The 26,069-nt window shown below is 41.0% G+C and overlaps 2 protein-coding genes across 4 annotated transcripts in view; one reads left to right on the top strand and one right to left on the bottom strand.

Annotated features, from left to right (window-relative positions):
* CRMP1 (collapsin response mediator protein 1) overlaps positions 1-14,292 on the top strand; it is a 49,277-nt gene extending 34,985 nt beyond the window's left edge. For both annotated transcript variants that reach the window (XM_064418711.1, XM_064418712.1), the window contains exons 8-14: positions 707-827; positions 1,878-2,034; positions 6,240-6,381; positions 8,023-8,193; positions 9,413-9,592; positions 12,036-12,201; positions 13,246-14,292. In XM_064418711.1, the coding sequence (XP_064274781.1) occupies positions 707-827; positions 1,878-2,034; positions 6,240-6,381; positions 8,023-8,193; positions 9,413-9,592; positions 12,036-12,201; positions 13,246-13,337 (1,029 nt within the window). In that variant the 3' untranslated portion in view covers positions 13,338-14,292. The remainder of the gene's footprint in view (positions 1-706; positions 828-1,877; positions 2,035-6,239; positions 6,382-8,022; positions 8,194-9,412; positions 9,593-12,035; positions 12,202-13,245) is intronic.
* Positions 14,293-19,556: 5,264 nt separating this feature from the next.
* The window catches only part of EVC (EvC ciliary complex subunit 1), a 49,018-nt gene continuing 42,505 nt past the window's right edge, over positions 19,557-26,069 (bottom strand). Inside the window, exons 17-21 of one of the 2 annotated variants that reach the window (XM_064418685.1) lie at positions 25,221-25,326; positions 23,131-23,257; positions 22,790-22,883; positions 21,495-21,606; positions 19,557-20,479 (exon numbers count right to left, since the gene is read on the bottom strand). In XM_064418685.1, coding sequence (XP_064274755.1) covers positions 20,398-20,479; positions 21,495-21,606; positions 22,790-22,883; positions 23,131-23,257; positions 25,221-25,326 — 521 coding nt within the window. In that variant the 3' untranslated portion in view covers positions 19,557-20,397. The remainder of the gene's footprint in view (positions 20,480-21,494; positions 21,607-22,789; positions 22,884-23,130; positions 23,258-25,220; positions 25,327-26,069) is intronic. The other variant, XM_064418686.1, reaches the window with a different exon arrangement.

Below are 26,069 nucleotides of genomic sequence, written 5' to 3'. Positions count from 1 at the left end.
AAAATGCCAATACTGTGAGTCCATCTGGGAAGGATGGTTGGGAGAAGGAGTCTCCAGAGCTGCTGGGAAACACTGCTCCTCCATCTGAAGATGCTTTCTTTGTGTGCCTACGTCCCAGATGGCTCCCTGGGAGGAGATTGCCTTTACTCTTGCTGACAGAGGGGACTTGCTGGGCACTGCTTCAAAGGCTTCTGTGGATTATGGGCTAAATTCAGTCCATAGTGCTGAAGTTGCTGTTAGAGAATTCTTTACATTCACTGTCACCATTATGTAAAGATTAGGGAAAGCTGCCGGGGGAGCTCAGAGGTTGTCTCCAAGCAGGGCCAAAGTTTTCTTGCTTAGTTCTCCTTTCAGCTGCAGGGTAGGAGTCTTAAACAGGAAGGTGGGAGGAAAGTAAGAAGGAGGAAAGTGCATCAGCTGCTTGGGCATGAGCTTTCCTGGGGTGCAGGGAGCCAGGAAACTGTGTTTGTGCTGGGGCAGCTGTACCCTGCTAGTGAGTACAGCCTGGCTGTGGTTACTGCTGGTGCCCAGTGTTTGGGGTTGGGTTAGCTCCCCAGTTCCCAGCACTGTGTTTCTCTGTATGGAAAAAGTAGAGTCAACCCCTGAAGAGTTGTTGCTGAACAGTTAGAAATAAGGCACAGTCCTCCAGCTGATTTTTTCTTCAGACTGCATTTGCAGTTAACTTTTCCCTCCTTGTTTTGCTCAGCTTGAAGCAGAAGCAGTTTTCCGTGCCATCACGATTGCCAGTCGAATCAACTGCCCAGTGTACATCACTAAGGTGATGAGTAAGAGTGCAGCTGATATCATTGCACTGGCCAGGAAGAGAGGTAAGTGACTTTCTTTGCTCCCCAAACTCATTTTTTTTGTTGAATAGAAACTCAGTGAAAAAACCTGTATGTCTGGACCCAAATGACAGGCTATAGGGAGAGGTTATCAAACAATGGCAACACCATTGCAGACTAAATATTTATGGCTGGGAAGGATGACGGAAAATCCTTTTATATTTTTAAGTTGAGAAACTCTCCCAAAAACTGTCCTCTTGAAGACTGAATTGTAACTCTTCTCTATCCTGTTTTGCCTTTTACTTTTCCCTTAGATTGCTATATCTCTGTTCATGGGAACGAGATACTTTATTCCTAATGGCACATCCTCCATGTCAGTATTTCAGCTGTTCTGAGATGTGGCTTGGGCGGTGACCCCGCTGTCAGAGATGCTTGGAGCTCACTCCTGGCCTTGCTGCTGGAAGTGAGCCCCTCTGATGGGTACTGCAGGTCAGCCCTGCTTGCTGGGGCTGTGGTGGGATCCAGGTTACAAAGCACCCAAAAGGGCCTTGTGAGCCTGAAGGCAGCTGCTTCTGAAGCTGCCTTTACAAGTCAGGACTGTTCTGCTGGCTGGGACTACAAAGCTTGTGAGCAATATGGAGAAGCCAAAGAGCAAATTATTGTCTTGATGTTTGTATTCTTGGAGACTTGGAGTGTGGTGCAGGGGACCATATGCTGCTGTCTGTTGGTGCTGTGCCCAACCTGGGAGTAGTAAAAAGGCATCTGCCTGTTGAAGTGATCCACCATCCAGTGCTCTCCAAATTGGAGCAGCGTGGCTGTGATTAAAACAGTACAAATTAAAAGTGGGTCTGAACTGTCTCCTTCTGGATTAGAAAGAAAGATTTGTAAATAGGCTGATCAAAAGCATGTAGAGCTCAGAGAGACTCCTGATTAATTTTTTATCATACAGACAAAGCCAGGGCTGTTTAATTTCCTGGGAGCTGTGCTAGCCATGTAGCAATGTGTGAATTATACATGGCTGCATGCAGCAGGCAGTGTCATGCTGAAGAGAGAGTGGGCTGTACTTAGTTCCTGTATATCCTTGCTTTCTCCAAGGTCCCCTTGTTTTTGGAGAGCCGATCACTGCCAGCCTGGGGACAGATGGGACACATTACTGGAGCAAAAACTGGGCCAAGGCTGCAGCTTTTGTGACCTCACCACCTCTGAGCCCTGACCCTACCACTCCAGACCACTTAAATTCGCTCTTAGCATGGTAAGACTTCCTTTTTTTTTTAACAGTATGATGGTGAGGCAAGTGCAAAAGCCATATGGCATGAAGCATCTGGGAATCATCCTGGTTTCCTTTAGACCAGACTCACACATGAAACAGCAGAGAAAGGACATAGAAAACCAGGGATATTTATATCCTTATGCTTAGGCTGTCAGTCAAGTGAGCAGTCATGGACACTCCAGTTGCTGGTTGTCTTGATAAAGAGCCAGTTGCTGGCTGTTCAGGAATTAATTCTTTTTATTTCTGCTTTTCAAGTGATTCCTAGTTGTACAACTAGATTGTCAGGATTTCAAATTGGCCTGCTCCCTAGTTTTCAGTTTTCTTTAGCTGAATTGTTGATATATGAGGGGATGGCATCCTCACTGTCCAGCATAAGCAAAAGCCTGGTGGATACATCCCCATCTTTGAGAACAGACTCAGTTTTAAGCCCCAGTCATATTTGACAAGCACAGCTTCAGGGCTGTTCCTGAATGCAGAGATACCTAGAACCAAGAAAAATTTCTTGGGGCAATTTTTGTCAAAGCTGGTGCAGAGCTTTCAGCTGTGAGTTCTGAAAATTGGTTTGTTCTAAACTAACTTGTGTTAGTAGCAGAATTTGGTGGGTTTATCTCCTGCATATTGAAAAATTCTGACTTGGTAGTTTGCCTTCATCTAGGAGGGACGAAAATCATACAAGTTTCCTCGTATCCAGTTTTTGCAGGCTTCTTATTTTAGCTTGCCTTGTGTCTTTATGGGCTCTGGGGTCCTCCAGCTGGAAAAAGGCAAAGATAAGTGGTACATGTTGAGCAGGTATGTCAGGAGAAAGAGGCTAGAGTGAATTACAAAGGAAACAGAGTGAATTACAAAGGAGACAGTGAGGGATTTGGATGGAGACAGCTGGAGACTGAAGGCCATCTCTTGACAGGACAGGGATGTGAGCTGACTACCTTCAGGTTGGCAGGGACAATTTAATCACTAGGTAGGTGAAAGGAATGTGGACAGCAGAGGAAGAAGGGTCTTTCTCGTATAGAAAAGAAGATAGCAGCAATGCTTTGCCAGAAACCCAGACTGTAAACCCATCTCTGAAAGTATTTCCTGCCTGTAGCCAACTGTGGGTCTTTAGCTTAAGCAGAAGACCATCTGCTCTGGAATGATATAGAAATTCACAGCTGAAGCCCCACCAGGTCAGATTGCTAGGGCTGGAGTGAGGAACTCAATTTACCATTCATATCCTTATTTACCTTCATGTGGTGGTACCCCCCTCAGCTCCAGCCTCCCCTTTCTGGGGTTTCCCATGCCCTGGACAGTGAAATTTGAACCTTGAAAGTGACCATCTTCAGAGCAGCTGCCTGGGAGCTGGGTGGGCACACACAGGGGACAGGAAGATGCCATCAGTCAGTGCCACATGATGGGTCAGGCTGTGCAGCCCAGAGCCTACCCAGGCTTTAACTCAACTGCTCTAAAGATGCTGCAGTTGAGTTCTGAGTTACGTGTGGCTCTGGTAAGAATTCACAGCAGTTCTCTTCTGGAAGTCAGATGGCAAAAATGTTTTTTCCATAGCTGAGATTTCTGTTCCAAATAAAGACTGAGAAAAAAATTACTTTCTTGGTCTGATTCATCACTATCAGCACTGTAAAGGGTGAAGCTCACTGTGTAAGGGTAAGGCTGTTAGCCAGCACATGTAAATGTGTATCAAAATGTTTGATTCCTTACTCTCTTAGAGTGGCTATATATGCTTTCTAGAAGAGGGTCCCAAAATAATAGTATGTGGGTCAAAGCAGATTAGCAAGAACATATTTAGAATTGGAATCCAAATAATGACTTTCTAAAACTAACATCAGAAAGACAAACCGAGGACTTACAGAAGTTTTCATTATTCTCCAAGCGTGCAAAAATGGCTTTTTTTTTTTCTAGTGGCTTAAAGTCCTAGATCTTAAATGACAGCAGCTTAGCCTGCTTTCAGTTTTAATACTTCAAATCCATACTGTGAAACTAAAAAGAACTGTATATTGTATCAGTCTGCTCTGCATTCATGGGGAATTTTATGCACGGATGATGGTAAAGACAGTATTTCATGTTTCTATTACACTGTTGATTTGGATACCAATATTTTACATTCATTAAAAAATCCCTACAACATCCTTCCTTTGCAAGCATACCGCACACTGCTTGTGCTCTTCTCCACAGAAAGCTGAATTATTTGATTTGTTGATTTTCCACTGAAGAGCTGAATATATAAAACCCCATCATGTCTCGTGGGATTTGCAGATTGAATTTGCCTCATGAGATTAGGTCCTTGTGTCATCTGTGGGCCATGCACTTGAGTTAGCTTTGATCTTGCATGGTGTGCTGCTGCATTGCTGCAGCTGTGATGTGCCACCTCTTGTGAAACAGAGATGTGAGATCTTGGTGCTACACAGAAGATGCAACTTGCCACGAAAATCTTGTTTAAGGGGAAGAATAAGATGACAAGGTATTGATCTGGCATTTATTTCATGGTGATCCCTTGCTGTCTCTCAGTTTTTTAGTTGATGTAATGCTTATCCCCCATTTGATAGTAGAGTGTGCCCACACAGGAGGAGTGCTTGTGGGTTAACCAGGCATGGGAAGCTCTCAAGTGACACACTTCAGTTTCAGAAGTCTTCTTTTGATTTGACTGGGGAGGGCAGTTCATATCAATAATGTCATTAAATGTCAGAGAAGAGGGAATATGGAGTTAAGAAAGCAAACCCATGTTATCTTTCAAGTTTGGGAATTTGTAGTGTGGTGTTAGAAGCACAGCATAACCTCAGAGAAGTGGGCAGTGATACAGGGCCTGGCTGTGACAGTCAGGTTTTCATGGTTATATCAGTGTGTGGAAAGGAGAGATGCCACAGGAAGCTTTGCTGATTATAAAAGCATCAAAAATGAAGAAATGGCATTGCAACCTTCTGACTTTATTGTGTTAAATTAAATGAATGTTTAACTGATGAAATTGGCTTAATCCTAGTAGTAACACCAGGCAGTCATTAACAATCAGGACCAGCTAAAGCATAGCAGCCTTTTCTGTACTGAATTCATGGTTTGGCTTCTGCTGAAAACTGGATGGATGGCTTGTGAGCATGGTGAAGAACCAGAAAAGAGACCAAGGACTCTTCTCTATCAGCAATCGTTAGGGCTGGCAGCCTAGAAAATGGCATTAGAATTACTCACATGTGACACTTTTTTCTTCTGTACTTGTCTATTTGTTAGCTTGTTGGATCTAGATTTGTGGACCAGAATAATTCAGTTTTAGAGCTGGAATTTATATTACCAGTTAAAGAAAAAGATGACAGGCTCTTGAGGACTTATGGAGTGATGGAAGGGAAATCATAGTGAGTTCTAATGTGCTTACCTCTTGTAAGTTTAATCAAGAGCTAAAAATATCACATTTCCTGTGGATATTGGAGAATCTTCTTTTTTGACTTTCTATTTTGGCAAGATTCTGCATATTGATTATGTTCCTCCTTATTTTCAGGAGCAGCTGTGATCCAGTTCTGCTCTCTGCCAAAAAAAAAAAAAAATTCCCTAGGCTGAAAAACCCAACCTTTTAAATAAAAGCATGATAAATGGTAGCTCTTTTAGCATTTTTCTCCATGCCTTTTTCTGTGTAAGACTCTTAAGTCAGATAAATCCAGAGCATGTGTTTGACTTGCACTATGTGTTTTGGTGTTTAATTAGAAAACTACCTGATAAAAATATTTTTATTTTATTGCTTCTGTTTTGGAAGGTCATATGAGAAGTATTCATGTAAGTTTTGCATGAAAAATACATGTGTAGGAGAGAAATGCAGGAGTTTGAAACTCATGACTTTACACTGTGAAATTTGCCATTATTTTTTAATGTGGTTGTGAATTAATTTATCTTGAGAGTGGCAGACATTTCATAGAAGCTTCTGATCATTTCCTTAATCCTGGAGTAATCCTTAGCCCTGGTTAGTGTGCTTTTGCCTGATCTCTGGTGATAAGCAGCCTGGAGCTGGAGGGGGCTGTAATCCTGGAGTCCAGGATGCTCCTGGGGGAAAGTGGAGATGTCCAGTGCCATTGTTACTCCCAGTGATCTGTAGCCAGCACAGAAAGGCTGCTGGCATGATTTACTGCCTGTGCCTCTGGTGGCTTGAAAGGTCCATTCACAGCCTGTCTGAGACCAAGTGATGCCTGGTCTAAACCTTCTGTGTGTTAACTCCACAGTGGGGACCTGCAGGTGACGGGAAGTGGACATTGCCCCTATAGCACTGCCCAGAAAGCCATTGGAAAGGACAACTTCACTATGATTCCTGAAGGGGTCAATGGAATTGAGGAAAGGATGACTGTTGTCTGGGACAAGGCTGTAGTAAGTAATTACTTCCTTTTATAGACTAAAAGGAAATTGAGTGTTGGCTGAATAATGTAAGCCAAGAGACTCTTGGCCATTGCTTAAGTGACTTTCTGATATATTTCTGAGAATTCCCTGAGAGAATGCTACTGTGAGGTGAATTGCTTATTTCAAAAACCTCTTCCAGTTTTTTTTAACTCAGGGCTGTGTTTAATTTCTGATACTGCAATAGTATTGTCTTTCATTAGACCTGAGGCTTCCCAGACTCCATTGCTCTATTTTCCCTTAGTGTCAGAGCAGAGGCTTCTGAGAGATGTGGTATCTGGAGCAATTTAATGGTTTTGAAGTGGACCTCATATAAACGTGATGAATGAATTGTTTGAATTTGGGAAGTGTCTCATCGTTTTTGAAAAATTACAAATGGATGGCAGCTGAGCCTGAGGCAAAGTGATGAAATGCTTTGAAGGAGAGCGTTGCACGTAATTCATACTGGCATGCTTTGCAGTGGAGTGCCGGTATAAGTCAGGAAATTTTTGACAGTTCCATGGATTCTAATGTATAATGATACTCTCCCTTTACTGTCTGTCTCCACGTGCACACCCTGCACGCTCACACACACTCACTGCATTGTGTCAAATGCACATTGCAGACTGGGAAGTGGCAGTATGTACAGTGCTGTGATAAGCACGTCTCCCAAACTCTATTTCATAACCACTTTATTCAGGGACAGCTATTGAGATTCCAAGCACAGAAGCAGCTTCAGATACCTGCCATGTAGGAGCAAAGTAGGGAAGCAAGCAAAGCACAGCCAGCTGCTGATATTTTCTTTTGTTGTTCCTTCAATGGGAAAGAACTGCAGGATAGGCTGCAACATGAGATTTACAAGTGATAACATTCAGTCCTGCACCACTGAGTAGCTTATACTTTACAAACCTTGTATTTTACCAAGCAGGAAATAAGTTTTTATCTAATAATAAAAGGCTTGGCACTGTTGTTCTTCCTTAGAACATTGTTCTTGCTCATTGCCAAGGCAGACCCCAAAATACTCTACTGAGAAATCAAAATGCTGTTCTGTACAGTTGCAATTACTATCATTGACTGTATGCTAAGTTCTATTGGTGATGACATTTCTCCAGGCAAGGACTTTATAATTGGTTGTATTACTTAGATGTATAGATCTGACAATAATGATAATTAATAGAATGGACTTAATTGCAATAACTGTTCCCAAAAGTGTTGTAATCTTGATCTTTTGTTACATCTCGTAACACTCATATGCATTTCTCTGATTTAAAACTGCTTAAATATTTAAATAGAAATTGCTAGGACTAACAACAAAACTGTTAGGCCTCAGTGTGTAGAGAAAGGGTAGCTGAGCATCTTGATAGCTGAGCACCAGATAGCTGAGCACCTTGGTGGTATCATGTGCACTAAAGTTTCACTGGCTGTCCTTTGCAATGCCTGCAGTAATACACTCATTTATTTGAAACTTCCAGTTAAAGAGCTGTACAGAAAGTCCTGCGTGGTACAATCTCTGGCTCATGCAAGATCACCATATCTATAAGGGATGCTTTCCAATATCTCCCTGACCTTTCAGTACTCTGAATAGTAAATCGTGATTTCATAAGCATGTTTTGCTCAAATCACATTGTCTTTTAGGCCACAGGCAAGATGGATGAGAGCCAGTTTGTAGCTGTCACCAGCACCAATGCTGCCAAAATCTTTAATCTGTATCCAAGGAAAGGCCGGATTGCTGTAGGATCCGATGCTGATGTTGTTATTTGGGACCCTGACAAGGTGAAGACTATAACAGCCAAAAGCCATAAATCGGTAAGGAGGAAATGAAAACCAGCAAGAAAAAAGAAATGTCACTGTTGTTTTTCAGCTGTTGACCTAAATCATGTGAACACCAATAGCACAGGATGCTGAGGAGGGGGTAACTGCCTACTCCTGTTCTGAAATGGGTAAATGTTTCAGGACATGAGAGTATTGAAGTCCTATGTTGGAAGCATTGTGATCAGGAAGTATTTATTTTCTCTCTACATATACCTTGCACTATTTGTTTTTTGCATGCTTTTTGGCAGACCTGTAAAGAGGTGTGAATCAGCAGCTCTGCAGCTGAGGTTCATAAGGTTGTGAGAATAAATTTAAAACCAGCTTTTTTTTTCTTACTTAAAAAGCACCTGAAATTATAAATTGCACAATTAAATTAACAGTATTCTAAACTATGACAGATGATTAAATACTTTGATAATACAGCTCTAATCAACTTAATGGATGGAATTTTCTGTTTAATGCCAGATCTTTGCTGCATATTTCTTTGCTCCCAGTGCAGAGAACCAATGACTGACAGTTGCTTTCATTTTGACTCTGATAGGTTTTGTGTTGTCTATCCCAAAGCTGTTATTTTACTGTTTAGTGCTTTGGCCCTTTGTATGGGGAATTCTTCCAGAAGTTTTACTGGATATCCAGTATTGCATTTTTATATTAAAAGACCAAAACATTTATAAACCTTTAAAAATAAATTTGGGTGATTCAGTTTCCGTTTCTCTGTCTTGGGATCTCTCTGTATTTTCAAGAAAGTAATAACTGCCCTGTCATTCCCATTTAGATCAAGACCTTCCTGGGCTTTTCTGGGCTTTTTCAGACAGAAATATGTGTGCTGGCCTCTTTGAAATTTGCTTGCACAATAACAGCAGATGCACGGTGGGACCACGTGCTGTGGTCATCCAGAACCTGAGTCACAATTTTCCTTCTTAGTAGGGTTATCAGTGTTCTAAATGCTCTGGTTAGGTACAGCAAATTTTCAAAAACAAGTGAAATCCTTGATGGAAAATGAAAAACTGGAAGGAAATGTCTCGTCCAGGAGAGTCTTATCAGAAAGATCCTTTAAAATAATTTCATATCAAAATGCATTGCTTTTCCTTCACACAAAACAATTTTATACACTTCTTAATGGCAGTTGTCTAAAACTATGACTACAAATGTACATATTGTAAATTACTAATGGAAAGAGGTCTTGGTAGTGAGTATGTTGGTTGATCCTCAGGCCATTGAGTACAACATCTTTGAAGGAATGGAGTGCCATGGTGCCCCACTTGTGGTCATAAGCCAAGGGAAGATTGTGTTTGAGGATGGAAACCTGCACGTCAATAAGGGAATGGGCCGCTTCATCCCTCGCAAACCTTTCCCTGAGTATCTGTACCAGCGCATCAAAATCAGGAATAAGGTAATGTCACATCCTCTTGAATCTTCTTTGCAGCCAAACCCTCTTGGAAGCACAGTAGCATCTGTTTTTAATATTGTTAAAAGTCCGTATGAGGTGGACTGTATATGACTTGCTCAAAACTGGTTGAAATTGTGAACTCTTCTAACTTAGTATTAGCACTTCAGCAGGTAGAACATATAATTGCCAGCTGACATAATTGCCTTATGTCCAGCAATGCCTTATGTCAAGGCTTTTTAAGAGAGGTGGAATAGTGATAGAATTTACTTTCAGTTAAAAATTCAGGAAAAGAGAAAGATTTTTGTGAGGGAGGGTTAGGCAGAGTAAAAACAGAATTTTAAATTGCATACTGAACTGCTACACTGCAGAGAAGAAAAGCATGTCAGCCAGAGATTCTCATTATATTGGGCATTTCTGAACTATTGTTAGTGCATTTGCTGAGCTGTGTATTAGCAGCATTAATGGCTCAGAAAATTCTTCTGTTTAATAAAAAGCTTGGGAAATGACCAAGATTCCACCTCTGTGTCACCTCTGGTTTTGAATTATATCAGTGCTTGTCTGTTGAAAACCAATTGGCTGGACACCAGTTTGGAGTTGTTTGGAAATTGCTTCTTGTCACTGAGCAGGAAAGTCACTGTGTGAGCACAGGTAATGAGAAAAAATGACTAAACCTCATATTTTGTTCAGCCAGGCATTTACCATAGTCTGTGATAGCTTTTATCTTTCATCATTTATTATACAAATTCTATCAAGCTGCAGAAGAAAGGCCTGCACTTCTTAGAAGAAAAGGCATTGTAAAAGGCAAATGCAGCCACAAAAATTTTGCAGGGTACCAATCAGTGTTGCATTTTTTTACATTGTCCATGTAGATGATACAGGCCTTCTCTTCACACTCACTGCCTAAGGCTTCAGTGCCTGGGACTGCAACATAAATTAGTGACAAAGCCATCAAAATAGTGAAACCAGCACGATAGAAACAATTATCATAGATTGGTGTCTTGTAGCAGGAGCTTGAACAAAATTACCTGGATTAAGTAACCTGTGTCATGCAAGTGAGCCTAGATTTTGGGAGACCTTTGATCCTTGGGCAAGGTCTGCAAACAGACAAAGGGACTGGTATTTTTGCTCCTGCAGCTCCCTCTGCTGCCTGCCAAGAGGGACAGCAGATTCATGCCCAAACTTCTTTTCCCACTATCAAATTTTATTCACTGGAAGTATTCAGAAAAACTCATTGATGGTTTTATCAGCTGCTGTATGAACATGTCAGTGCACAACAGAGGAATATATAAAAACTTCAGGCAAGGGACTGCAAAACTGAAGTGGCACAGGTTGGCAGTATAAACTTATCCCTGGAGCAGAGATAGCAGTATAAATTCATGCCTTTGTGGGTCCCTGGAAGATGGATTCATTGCTGTGATTGGTAGCTCCTTTCTTCTGGGCATTAGTTTTGGCTCAGCCTGTAAGACAGTGGTTCTTCTGAGCCTGATGTCCCTGTCATCAAAAGCAAGGAAAATGCACTGATTGCTTTGAGAGCTGGATCAAACCCCTGTGAATAGTGTCTTTCTATTCAGTATTTTAATTTCACTTTTAACCTGTTGGGGAAATTTCTCTGAAACTATAATCTTGTAAGACACAGATTTCTGATCTCTTTGATGAGCTTTGCATTCTGAATTCAATGGCTTCAGGCTCCTTTTGAAAACTGGAACTGTTCTTATTAAAATATTATTTCCTAGATTCCTACAATTTTAAGGTCAGGGAAGTTTTTTTGATTGTCTTTTCTAATATTCCTTGTAAGAAGCATACAGAGAAAAATCTAGAGATCTCAAACTGAAATCAGAGCTCAAATGACAGATACTTTATTGGCAAATATTGTAAGATAGATCCCCTGCCACAGTCCAGCATACAATTGCTTTTGTAGTTGATGACAGGAAGTGGAAACTTTGGAAATTTAATGTAAAAATTGCCACTGCTTTCCAGTGAGTTCTAATATGAGACCTGCAGAATGAGACCTGCAGAGGGGAGGAGCAGAGGAAATACAGGTAGGACAGAAATTGCTGCAGTTGGTACAGTGGGTATCAGTTGTGCTACAACCCAAGTGGGACTTGGCAGCTGAATGGAGAGAGAAGAGGTCATTGTGACTGATCTTATGTAAAATAAACAGGTCACACCTCTTCTTTTGAATCCTACTTCTCCCCTTTGATTGTGAAGGAAGCCTGATAAAAAACTCTTTTGTAATATATATATATATATATGGAGGGAGCAAGCTTTAAAATTTCCTTCATATATAAACCAGACTGCACTTTGCTTTGTATATAAAGTATAGATGTGTTGTTAATTCATCCAGTGCAGAATATAGCTTTGTGCTCACTGCTCTCTTCCTACAGGATAATTAGGCAGCATTTTCTGAGCATTCAGTGTCTGGATTTTTACTCTCCTCTTGTTTTAGGTGGGAGGACTGCAAGGAGTCTCCAGAGGAATGTATGATGGACCTGTGTATGAAATCCCAGCTACGCCAAAATATGCAACTCCTGCACCCTCAACTAAATCTTCCCCTGCCAAAAACCAGCCCCCACCAATCAGAAACCTCCATCAATCCAATTTCAGCTTATCAGGTAAGTCAGCCTGACTAATGAGAAACCTTTTAAAGTCATGAGTATGGATTACTGGTGATGAATTTCAATTATAATTCTTTAGTCAAATATAAAAGGACTGTATATAGTCATGTACATGCATATACTTACATATATATAAGTATATACATGTTTTTACTCATTCATTGCCTAGTGATATTTTACATATTGCCAAATATTCAAACTGTTTTCAATCTGAAATTTTCTCTGTGTCAATCTTTCACTATTGTTTACCTGGCCCATTGCCATTAGCTGAGTTGTCTGGTTGATGTGACTGAAGCCCCTTGGTGGTGTGCACAGCTAACGGGACTTGGCTCTGGTGCAACCTGTGAGTCTCAGACCCCTCACAGGCTGCAGCACCAGCAACTGGACATGGAAACTGCAACTGTCCTTGTCCATGGTCATAAACTATGTGCAGAAGTTGTTCATAAGCAGACTGGAGTATTTCTTATCCTCTGCTCTTGGTGCACAAAACATTTTCCATGGTACAAAGGAAACGGACTGGAAAATCATCCTTTGGGGTGCTGGAAATAATTCTTGTCCTCTGAAGACAATTACAAGTGTGTCAAATCCTTATTCTTCAAAAGTCTACAGCCCCAGTGGTGAATAGTACATTCATATGATGTTGTGAAAGTCATTGGATTTTTCCCTTGTGGGAGCTGATGGTGGAGTTTTCCTACTTCACAGATCCTCTCTCCAGAAACTAAATGAAATTTGTCTAAGAAAGTCCTAGGAGAGCAAATATTTAAAAAGCCCTTCTAATGAGGTGAAGTATATTTGTTTTAAATCAGTGAGGCAGGTTTGAAAAGTCCCTTCAAGTCAGTGGAAAACAATTCTCCGTGTAAGGTGAGCATTAGTCTGATCCTAAGCATACAGAAATGTGCCTTGAAGGTCTGTTCAGCACTTCAGTCAGGCTCAAGAGAAACTAGCTGATGGTGGTGTGAGGGAAGCATAGCCAGGTAAAACCTCACTACTGATGGTTTAATCCTTTTCACAGCTTTGTTTCCTCATTTTCTGTTGTTGCAGGAGCTCAGATTGATGACAACAACCCACGTCGTACTGGCCACCGCATCGTGGCACCTCCTGGTGGGCGCTCCAATATTACCAGTCTTGGCTGAGAAATGATGATGGACAGAAACACAAGGATGAAGGATCATGGGAATAATGTCCATTCCCTTCAGTATCTGTGTTATCGAGCCCACAGTTTTATTTGGTACTAACAGAAATAAAAAACGAAATGTCTTTTTTTTTCTTTTTTTTTTTGTTTTTCTTTTTTTTTTTTTTTTGTATAGAAAGAGGTGATAATAGTGTGGTGTGTTTGCTTGGAACTACTTGCCTCACAATTGTGCTTTCATGCCATAGTCACCTTAAAGCATGGTGCTTCCATTGCCCCTTTAGTGACTACAGGTTTTAGCTTTGTCTCGTAACTGAATGATGGTTCCTTTGCACCCTCTCGCTGTATTAGAGTAGTTAATGCATGTTACTGAGTTATTTATGCAAGTTGCATTCTGTGAGTGAGTCCCTTTAGAACACATTGCCAACAACTGACTAGACACAATGCCAAGATTAATGTCTGTATTTGAGAAACACCACCAAAAACACTAATGAAGGAAGAAAATGGCCATCTGGAAAGTAAGCAGTAGAGTAGTATAGGCAGCTTCTGTTTAATCTTTAATTTATTATAAACCCAAGAAGCACTTCTCTCAAGACACAGAAACTCATTGGGACACGTAATGACAAATGGTCTCCGTAGCACCTGTCTGTTCCCACTCGGTACATTCCAAGTCTGTGTCCTTCTTGTTCCATTTTAGACAGAGCCATGTTTTACATACCAATGCCATTGCCACCCCTGCAGGGATTTCTCCACCTGGGCAGTAGTGCTCTCCTTCTGCATGAGATTTTTGGTACTTACAGATAATCCAAGTTGCTGTCAGATTTTTAAAGTTTTTGTACAAATTTTTTCCTTTGTAATCACATGCATTTTTACTTACTCTACCGTATCAAGATCTACTAGTCGTGGTTCAATTTCTGAATTCAAAGCTTGTGAAATAAAGGAAATTAATTGATGGGTAAGCGTCTTGCTCTGCTTTCCAGTGCTGTGACTCAATGACTGAAAATTTGGAATGGAGGAACTCAAGAGAAATTGCCTTTCATGTTGACATCATGCAATAGAAGGAACCTCCTTAGATGACAAGTGTTGGGAAGTGTATAGGTCTGCATATACATACTATAGCATGATATAGTATGTCTTATTAGACAGTGCTCACAGTAAAAATGTATTTCCTAAAAAATTTACTTTCTGTTGACTAAAATGTACTTACTAATGGTTGGATTCGATCTTAAGAGTTCTTTTCCAAGAGACTTAAGGAGACTTAACGAGACTTAACAAGTCTTTTCACAGACGTAACAAGTCAGTGATTCTATGGCATTGCAGCTGCCTCAGTTTTGCCCAAATGAGACACAAAGTAACTTTCTCCCAAAGACCTTAGATCTACATCTTATTTGCCTAAAAAGGGGTAATTCACTGCTGTCACCTTCATCTGTAGTACAGACCAGTACCCAGTGCTGCACTTTGACCTAAGCCATATTTGACTTCCTTATGATTTTCTCTACTGACTGAGTTGTGTCCAGACATGGCAGGAAAAGAACATGCTGCAGGTAAGGTGAGGGAAGAGGACTTCAGTTCTCTGAGAGTGAAAAACTATTTCTTGTCTTTCTGACTCTCTCACAAACTATGTAAAGAAACCTTGTTTCCTGTCACTTTTTGCTTGTCTGGCAGTGTTACAGATGCTGTGGGAGGTGTAGGCTGCAGTGGAGGTGGGGTGCTATGAGATTAGCAGGTCAACAAACCCCTCCTCTTGTGCTACTTTGCCTTTATCCACACTACAAAGCTGCAGCAGGAAAAGTCTTGCAGCACTGGAGAGGTTTTATCAGCTGTGCTGCTTGACCACTGAGCACCCATCATCTCACCCACGCCACAGCAACTTGGGTTGGCACAGCTCGTGTGGGGCATGCCAAGTGCACGTGAGCCATAACAGTTTTGGGAAGTAGCCCACCTGAAGCCTGTCATTCTGAAACTAGTACATTGTCACCTCCAGCTTGCCTGGGAAAGGAACTGCTACCCTGGAAAAATCCATTTTGGTCAGCTTGGTCTGAAACCTGGCAGCACAACTGGTCTGAAGAGCCAGCTTTTCCTTTGGCTTTGAGCTGAACCAGTGCAGAAACTCTGCAATTCAGTCTGCAGTGAACTGAATTGCTTCCTCCCAAAAAAAAGGAAAAGCTTTTCATCAACAATTCCTTCTGCTAAGAATTCAAATTCACATTTTCTATTGCCTGGAGAGTGCCCTCATTCTCAGGCTTCCTTGCTCATTTTGTGGTTCAGGTTTTTTATAGGAAGTAAAATAACACTAGCAGAGAAGCCTGAGGACAGTGTGCCCTGGAATAACCTACAGCCTAGCAGGTAAGGCAATCCTGAAATGTCAAGTCTCCATCTGCCTTGTCCTATTCCAACCCATTTGCTGAGTGTTGACAGCCAGCAGCAGTTGTGGTGATGTAACCCTGACAGCAGAAATACAGCTGGTTTGTGAAGCTATGTGGCAAATTTGACAGCGTGAAAATTTCCAAATGGCTGATTACAATTTCCCTGTTGCACTTCTTGCATGTTTTTGTGCAAGTAGCAATAGTTGCTCACCTTCAAATAAAGCTTCCACTCAATGTATGAGGCTTGTCACTCTTGAGGTAGCAGAAATGATCATTGTGTAACTCATGTTGAGATTCCACTTTTCCTACACACTTAACAGCATCTTAAACCAAAAGCCCTTTGCCTACAAGCTGGTCAAAGATTCACTGTTAACATGCATTTATTTTTTCACCGTGAAGTGTCTGTGAATAAATACGTGTGGGTGTTTTGAGAGGCATTTCATGGTTCAGTGCTCCTCTGTGAACAAGACTGTGCCTGTCAGGTCAATGTGGGTCTCCTGTGATGTCCCCAAGAAGCAGCAGCCTAATCCCCTGCAGCCTGGCTGCTCCTGCCATGGCACTGCTGAGGAAGGTGTGGATCCTGAGCTGCACCTCACAGGTGAGGAGAAGGATGCCTCACCTGGATGGTTACTGTCATTCCACCAGAGAGATGGCATGTGCCATTCCCCATGGATGGCAAAACAAACCAAGGGTGCTTCTCTTACTACCTGGAGTCTATTTCATAGCAATGTCCCTGTCCCTATATCACTAACCTGTCCTTAAGAAAATAAAACACTACGGTAAAGAAAATGTGGATTAGCTGGTGCTCCTGAGTGCATGCTGCAGAATAGGAAACTGCACTTGAGTTTGCTTCCTTGCAGGAACACCAGGCTGGGAGATGTAAGCTTGGTGAGGAGCAGCTGTTATCTCAACTACAGCTGGAAGCAGTGCAGAGCTTGCAGGCTTTCTGAATAGCCAAACTTCTAAACATCTGCAGCAGGCTATGTGGCCTTTCAATGCCTGATGTAGCTCTAATGATGTAAAGCTGCTCTTCCCTACTGCTATTTGCAATGGTCTGCTTAAAATTAGTCCCTATGACCAGCCTGGGAACAATCTTTGTTAATTGTGGAAGGGAAGGCTGGATCCACAAATTGATTTCTGAGCATATTTTGGACCAGTTTCTCTTGTGCTACAGTTTGCTACCAGAGCAATGCAGTTACATGTTTAAATGCTAGTGTTTATAGCAAAGCCTGCTAATTATGATGCTAAGACTGCACCAAAACTGACAGCTGCCCCAGCCTTTAAATGTTTCCTTTGGCAATATACTGGTCTTTGTGCTCAAGAACTAACATCTCAGACTAGACCAGGTCAGATGACCATCTGCTCTGGGTTCCAGTAGCCAACAACACAAGCTTGGAGGAGGTCAGAAGAGCAAACATATAATGCTAATCTTCTCTGAGTGTCTGCTCCATTTCCAGTGCCTTACAATTTCTTGAGAAGTAGCAACATCCTTGTACCTGTAGCTCTCAGTGAATTTCTCTGCCATGCATTTGCCAAAGTGTGTTTAAACCCATGTGAAATCCTGCCACTAATGTCTTCCTGGAGCAAGGAAATGCACAGCTTAAAGCACAATGGCAAAGTGTTGATCTAGTCCTCTTGGCACCAGCTATTTCTTGCCATTTAGATCTATCATGGTTCTCAAAGACCTCACATGGCAACAGCCTTACAGACCCAAGGGAGTGGCAAGCAGAATTCACTAGTTTGCCATGATTCCATCTTCTTGACATAAACATTTGTCAAAGGAAAACTCTTTAAGGTACAAAATATCTGCAGAGATATTAATCTATCAGTGTATCTAAATATACAATATACTAGTAATACTGTTAGGTGTTACATTTAAAAACAATTTAATATTAAAAATAGATCTACATGATAGAGACTTCTGCATAATTAGAACATCAGTCTGGAACAACAGTGATTTAATTCAAGTTGTATCTTAATCCTGTGTAATTGTCAAGGAGCTCTAGGCACAAAAACAAAGTGTGTTTTCATTACAGACTCAACAGAACACTGGATTTTGCATTTTTTATATTTTGGGTCAGGAAGTGTCCATGAATTCACTGCTTGCATCTGAGTTTTCACCTCCCTTAAAAAATCAGGAATATCTGAATGCTCTGTTTCTTATTACCATGCTCTGTTCCTTATTACCTTCCCTCTGCACTTACTACTAAGCTACCAATCCTTGTTCATCTACTCTTGGTATAAAAATAAATCTCACTCATCTAAAAAAACTGACTTTAGGAGAGTTTTTCATCATGGTTGTGATGAACTTTCCACAAACTTTCCAGATAAATTTCAGTGATGGCAGTAAGGGCTGTTGGTATATGTGAGATGGAATAATGTTACCCCTGATGTTTAAAATGGGAGGAAAAAGGCATGACATTTCCCCTGAATTTCTGCAGCATTTTTGATATGTACCTGTAAAGCATGATCAAACCTCCATGTTATCCTTTCCAGAATAAACAGAGGGTGCTCTATAGATTTACACTATAAACTGAGTTTTTGGATTTACACTATAAACTGAGCTGTGACTGGTGCCTAGGTATCCCATTTCCCCCTAGTCTGAGTCTATGATTCTCTAACATAACATGAAATGTCAAATATTAACTGGTTGACTTTTGTCTGGCATTTTTTGCACTTGTTTCTTGGTCCAGTTAAACCCTGTCTTGTTCAATATTTGCCTCACTGACAGAGAGTGATGGCAAGTGTCACACTGCCCACCTGCACATGACACTGAACTTGGTGTACCACGGGGAAACTCAAGGGGACGGGAGTCCCTAACGGGGACAAGCCAGCGGGTGTTGTGACAGGGAGAAAAGAAATCCCAGGGAAGTCAGGCAGATGGAAGATTGGGGGGTGCCCACAATCGGACCTGGGGGGACTGGCGGCGATCTCACCGAGCACAGGGACCCCCTTGGGGACTGGCAGGGATCGCACGGGGCACAGGGACCCTCCCTGGGACTGGCAGGGATCGCACGGGGCACAGGGACCCTCCCTGGCTCCCTCCCGGAGCTCCCTGCCCGCCTCCTCCACCTGCGAGGGGATGAGAGCACCGCGAGCTGCCCGGGAGAGGGCACTGCTGCCCTGCTTTTGCGACAATTCCCTTTCCTGATTCAGAGAAAAAGCCATTTCGAGCCGGTCTGGCCAAAGCACAGCACAGGGCAGACTCCTCCTGGGTAACCAGAAACACTCTCGAGTGATTCTGCTGCACCCTGAGTGTGGCAGGAGCTACTGCTGCCCTGAGGGGTTTAGAGCATCATCTTCTCCAATGGCAACAGCTCCCTGTGCCCTGTGTACAGACAGCACTGCAGTGAAATGGGGTCAATTTAATGTAAATATATTGATTCTGTTACCAAAAAAAAAACCCAAAACCAACCAAACCAACACCCAAAAAAAAAAAAAAACAAACAAACCAACAAACCAAAAACCACACAAAAAAACCCCAAACAAACAAACAAACAAAAAACGCACCCCAAAAAATATCCCACCCCAAAAAAAAAGAACAAGCAGCACCTAAAATGTTAAAATGTCCAGACTGGGAATGCAGAGACACCACAGAGCTGAAGTGCTGAAATACCAGAATCAAATGCTTGAAAGGGTACAATTTAGAAATTTTTTTTTACAGCTGAGATGAAAACTAACCATTTAACACACATGTGTAACAGGCCTGGTGAACTTGTTTGTAGGCAGCACTTTTGTCTGAGGCAAACTGAGTAACTGATGTGGTACCTTCCATCTTCCACCACAGGACAGCCTTTTCTTAGCAAAATATATGTTTATTTTTGAAAAGGCAGAATACTCCCACTTCATGAAAGCTGTCGGATTGCTTATGGGGCAATTTATTACACAATACAGGTGCTCTGTACAGCCAGTAAGAATTAACTGCTTTTCATAACAAGAATTTCCCATAGGAAATGTAATGAGCATAACAAAGTACATTGGAAACAAAACGGTGCACTTAAGGAAGAAGATCAGAAACTGAAGCATAAAAAGTGAAAGAGTAAACCAGTTTTCTCTCATTTTCTCTAAAAGTAACAATTTGAATTCTAAGACAAAGGCATAGAAATAGATATATAAACATCTTTGTACAAATTTTAAAAAGCCTACATAGGACTGGAAGCACAAAAATATAACAAAAGAGAGACCAAAAGTCATCTTTTGATATACCAGTACCATCTGAAGCCTGTTTACATATTCTCTACATTTTCATCTCCTTTCCTTAGGTCAAAGTAGCATTCACAAAAAAGAATGCTACTAAGTACCACATCTCAGGCTCAAAAGTAAACAGTCCATCACTCTTGGGATGAAACCTTACTGACCTGGCCCCAGTGTGCACCTGTTCTCCTACAGGTGCACTATCCTCAGGTTTATTCCAAATCTAAAACTGTCTCCCCAGCGTATTACCCAAGCAGTCTCAAAGATCTTGTATTAAAGACTTCCTTGTTCCCCCTTACCAAAACCAAGTGGGAATGTTTTATTAACAGCTAAAGGAAGTTGGGATTGATTCTTGGTCTGCAGCTAAAAAAAGATTTATGAGTTATTATTGATTTTCTTGGTTGCTCCTCAGCAAAGCAGCTCAGTAAGTACCTACAGCTGCTGAGATTCCCCAGAAGGATGCCTTGGTACACTGTGTTCAGACAGCTCAGACAAAAGCTTTTACTACCTGCTGCCTTTCTTTTTTAACATCTTTGAGTTTTTCCTTGGTTCAGTCTCCCCTTCATGTGAACTCTGTGACATCTCTCTGAAAGAATAAGTAAGAGAAAGAAAACAAAATTGCAGACAGTCTTTAAAATGCTCTACTTCTCTCTTGAAGGAAATTAATTTTGGTAAAAGAAAGGCTCTCGCTATATAACTCTGCACTCACTGGTTTCACTGCCTCTGTTGGGGCTGCCAAAACAAAGTTGCAAAACCATAAACTTTCCTTTGTTGGGTCCCTGTTCCCCACACACGCATCCCTCGTTGGCTGTGGGAAAGGAGTGTGTGAAAAGGGCTGATGCCATCAGGGAAAGCAGCCATCTCCTGAAGTCAGTCCCAGGCTGAGGTCACTCAGGGGATAAATACTTTTCCCCAAAGGCCTGTGGCTCCTGAGAACCAACTGTTTGCTTTGCCTGTCAGCAGGATTTTCTCTGCTCAATATATCAAGCCGCAGCAACCAGCTGGCTGGTTTGATCTGCCCGTAGTGATCAGCTGGCATCTTTCAGGTTTGTAGCCATTTCTCCTCTAGTAGCACCCCAGCATAAGCCAACTGAAACATCTATCAAGAAAATCATTGTTAGAGCTGCTGCCCTCATCAGCCAAAGACTGGCGCTCGCCTTTGTTCCTGAAATAAAGGTGCAAGTTGAAAGCCTAAATACCACAGACCATATTTTGGTTGCTACATTTCAGCCTAGTTCCATTGAATTCACTTGTCTCTGCTGATTTATGCTGTCTGTGACTAAGGTTTAAATAAAACTAAATAAAGGAAATTTGGAAACAGTATTTCTCATTTCCCTACCTTTAATCAAAGCTATTTATAAAATACATAGCAGCACAGACAAGCAAAATACAGATGAATTTCCTAAGTTTAAAAAAGATTGTGGGGTAAAAAAGGTTAAGTACATGTGGAAAGGAAATATTAAGTAAGCTCAGCTAGTGCAGGCATTATGTTTTGAGTTTGACTGACATACCTCCTTAAGTAGATTTTGCAGGTTTTATATTAAAAAAGGACTTTTTTATAAACGGCTTGTCACATACCATATTTTTAGTCTCTAACATACCTGCATAAGCCAGAAGTTATTCCATGGGGCTCTTGAATATTTTCATGGGAATCATCTTTTTCTGCTGGTTTGGGTGACTGGAAGGTCTGTCTTTTGGACTTTGCTTTTTCACCTGAATTGCCAAATGCAGTGGATTAAAACAAAACAAAACAAAAAGAATCACAAATAGTAGAACTTGTTTGGTTTTGATTAACCTGAAGCAAAAAGTTACACTCTAACATTTCATACATACCTATCATTATTCCAAGGAAATCATTTCACTTTGCATTAGCCCAGCACACTGCTTTTTTACCACTGGTTAGTTCTCACACAGCAGACTCTGAACTGCCACACTTGCTCAACACTGAAGTAACTTTCCATGTGGTGCAACAGTTGAAAGTCCTATCATACATTTTCTTAGCAAGTAACTGAAAATGGCTTTTTATTACCACCAAGCAGAAGAAAAGCCAGTTCATATTTTTGAGTGATATGAATCAGAACATGATGTTAAAAATTCACCGCTTTGAGAGCCCTCACTGTGCGGTCACGGTGCCTACCAAGGCAAACAATTCTGCACACCTGAGAAGGAACAGCTGGGGAGAAAGACTTCAAAACTGTGCAGGGAGTGACCTGCTTTTCCCTTTCAGGCACCCGTCCTGCCTTTCAGCATCTTTCAAACGTAGCACCATACGCTTCATTCTGATAATGACAGAAAGATTGCACGGTTCAAAGGATGACACTTGTACACTGTGTCTGAAATGTAGACTAGAAACATGACTGCTATTCTAAAAATTTGTCCCCAGGTATCTCTTGAAGAATGAATTAGTATAATTTGTCAAAACTACAGCAAATTTATAAAAATAGATCAAGTTTCCTGATTCAGTAGGGTTGTCTTTTTGAGTACATGAGTGGGAGGGAATTCTTCCATTCTGCCATGAGAATGAAAGCTGGGTGATTCAACTCTTCTGTTCTCCCATGGATTCAGCAATTGAGGTGAACACAGTAATTTCTAAAGGACATGACAAAGACAGGAAAAATGTTTTGGTTTCAGCAGGGCAAAGCCTTACCTCAGTGGACACAATGCAATCTATAGGTTAAAGGCTGCTCTGGAGTGAGGAAAGGTGACACTTGTTTGTGGCTGTGCTGCTGGAGAACTGGGTGACATTGAAAGCTTTCATTACTCTTCTACGTCTCAGTTAGGAAAATGCCACTGATAAAAAATCCCTCCTGAAACTCCATCGTGTTATTCTGCAAAATCTGCAGTGATTTGTGGAATTTTGTGGGTTTTTTTCAGAACAATTCAGGATAGTACCAACCTGCTGGCTTCCTCCTTTTGGAAGGCTTCTTCTTCACAGTCAGTGGAACTCGGGTCAGCACAGCCAACTCACTCACAAAGTCCTGCTCTGCTTCCTGCATGCAAGGACAGAGCAGCAATCAACCAACACAGCTCAGTTCTGTGTTATTTTATTACATGTGGCACAACTAAACAGGCACATCACTGCAGAAACCCAGGAAACAATAAGGGAAACAATCAGGGAAGTGTTCCTACAAGACAGAGATGAATCTCAGCACTGATTTCAATTAGGGTAGCAAAGAGACCCCTACAATATGTCCCATGTTTCTCTACTGAATGCTTCAGATCCATGAACCATTTTACCCTTAGCTGAGTCTCCAGCTCAGTTCCTAGGCGCTGCAATCCCAGCAGCTTCTGTTTCAGAGACTCCAGACGAATTTGTTGCCGCAGTTCAAACTGAGCCAAAATCTTGTTCTGCTGTAGCACCATCCTGGTCAAGAGAAATGGAAATGTATAGATGTTGTTCAGTGCAAGGGAGGAATACAATCCTGTCAAAGTCTATTCAGAAGGTTTTGTAGAGAGAAAGGCTCATTAACAGTATTGGCCCAGACAGATTCCACTGGGACAGAAAATTTTGTGGTAGATTTTTAGATTCACTTATTTTAATAACCTGCCTTGGCTGTCCACAGGATACAAGGTCCTTTTGGAGGTAGGAATTAAAGGAGTTTGCAGTGTCCATGCCTGGATTTTGGGAACTGGAATTCAGCTCTAAAGTTGAAACCTGCTTTCAAAACCACTGTATGTTTCTAGGATCATTTTTACTGTCTGCTTGCCAAAGGGGCCAGGCAAACGATGATCAAAGATCAGGTGTGAGAATAAGGTTTTAAGAATTAGGCATTTCATCCAGGCCTCTTCTGTACTGAGCCATCATCAGAACCAGACTGAGCCATCAATGTGGTTATTCAAAACTTGGGAACTGAAAGCATTAGCAACTGTATTCTTCACTTGTTTTACTTTTCTGGTTAAAAATTATTATTATTACAGTACAACCTGAATGGCTGCAACTTTGCTGTATCTGTATTTCTTCTGGTTTTTTGCATGATCTATCTTAAAGCAATGCTGCCAATCACCCATCAAATTCCTCAGGGAAGGAGGTAATACAAATTGTTTCTGACATTTACATTTAATGAAGTTGCTATTGTAATGCTCACTGCTTACAGAGGTTACCTTTCAACATTTGCTTTTTGAACTCACACTCCTAACCCTGTATCAAGGGAAAAAAGAAATAAAACAATAAAACAATATTGAGTTCTTAGGAGTTAGACAAATTAATGTAAACTTTGTTTTTAATTTACAAAGGACTAGACCATAAAAGAAATCATAATGGCAATAGGAAAATGGGTTTGATTACTGATTATTATGATATCAGCTTAGATGCTGCACAGCTACATTCTTCAATACCACACTTCTGCTTGTGTGAAGGCAAATTTCATTGTATTTTGTTTAAAGATAGTAGATTACAGCAGAAAAAAACAAATGAGAAAACAGGTGGAAAGTGAATTTGTATGTCACAATAAATGATAAATTTGATGATGAAAAACTAACAGATCTTCTATGAAACCCTTTATTACACAAATCCATTTCTTTACTAACTCAAACAGGGATAAAAAAGTGGGGAATGATATCTTTCAATTTAGGAGAAACAGAATGTCTAAAGAAAGATTTAACCTCTTTACAATGCCAAAATTGAAGCTGTTGTCTTTTTCTGGATAATAAATCAAGACTAAAGAGATCAAATGATTACAAAAATGTATAATGTACATGACAAGCCATAGAACTTTTTATGATAACTTATGCCTTTTTAATTGCAGTGCTTTTTGTCTGGACTTAATTTTCATTTAATCAGTAATTAATTAAATACGATTTTTATTTAACTAACATTTGAGGGATTCCACTCTAAATTTAGTGCAAATAATCTTGATTTTCCAAGGCATTCACTGATGCTTTCTTTCCACTTTGAGTATTTTTTGGGTTTCAAGGATTTTCTCTTCATTATGGTATATGTTTTCTCCCCAGCAAACCAACAAACACTTTTGATGTTCAGAGTATAAAGGATGGAATGTAATGAATTACATTCAGCATTGGTTCCCATCCCACATTTATGTTGAATTTCTTTTAAAATTTGGCAGATGTTTTGGCATTGTATTTCATTCTCTCTTTTCAAACTGCCTAAGTATAGTTCTTCAATCTGTAACTAATGAGCATCAAAAAGTTTATTTAATAAGAAAGTAATTCTCTGAGATCAAAGGGCATCATTTGGCAATAGGTATTTCTTTTCCATCAAAGAGAAGTATAAAATGCAAACTCAAGACATTTATTCAGCTAGACATTCATGTAGATCTGCAATAACTCACAAAGTTTAAATAGACAGCAGTGCTGCTGCCTGGTCTAACCTTTGGTGGACCGTGGATGACACATTCAGGAGGCCTTTGGTGTGCTTCTCTTTAAATGCCAGTTCATTCTCTTTATTCTTCAGTCTGGTCCTTTCATTTCCTTCTGCTGAAATAACGTTTTTGAAAAATTTTCTGCTCAAAATTAAACTGAGTTGTGACAACCTTCATTACAAATTAATCCTGATTCTAGGTAGTCTTTCCAAACTTACTGCTCCTTAGGGATATCAAGTATTTCTTACACACTCTGCCACTGTGATCTGCTGCAAAGAGAATACTTAGTGCATCATTTAGCTGAGATAGGAATGTCACTGAATTCCTGTTTACCTACTTCTCCCACTAGGCTAACTGATTAACATGGAATTCAAAACAGAAATTTTCTGAAAAGACCTTGATGCCTTAAGCAAGAACTGTATTACCTAAACAAAAAATGCATTATAAAGAAAACCCTCCACTCAGATGTGACTTATTCCTGGGTATGCCCAGCTTCACAAGATGTCCTCTCCCCTGACAGGAAACTGTTCTGGTTACTTTTGCATATGCTCACACTCTGTGACTGAGTGCTTATTTGCTGACCAGGCTCCTGACTCTGCTCCTGAAGTCCTGCCTGGCAGCAGGGCCTGGGCACATCTGACAGACAAGACCTCACACCACTCTTTTTTAATTAAACAGGAGGGAGATGGATGGGTTTGTAACCTTCATCTGGGGAGCAAGCAACCTTTTCTGAACACTCAGAGAGGCTGACAGGCACCTTTCCTACCACCTGCACCATCAGGGAGCTGTTACTGAAGGTACTCAGGGCTGGGCTGGGCTGGCTGTGAGAGGGGAGGTACTCCCCACCTTTCCTCCTGT

This window comes from Passer domesticus, chromosome 4, assembly GCF_036417665.1.
Source record: "Passer domesticus isolate bPasDom1 chromosome 4, bPasDom1.hap1, whole genome shotgun sequence".
Classification (NCBI taxonomy): domain Eukaryota; kingdom Metazoa; phylum Chordata; class Aves; order Passeriformes; family Passeridae; genus Passer; species Passer domesticus.
This window is presented reverse-complemented; position numbering and strand designations above follow the sequence as displayed.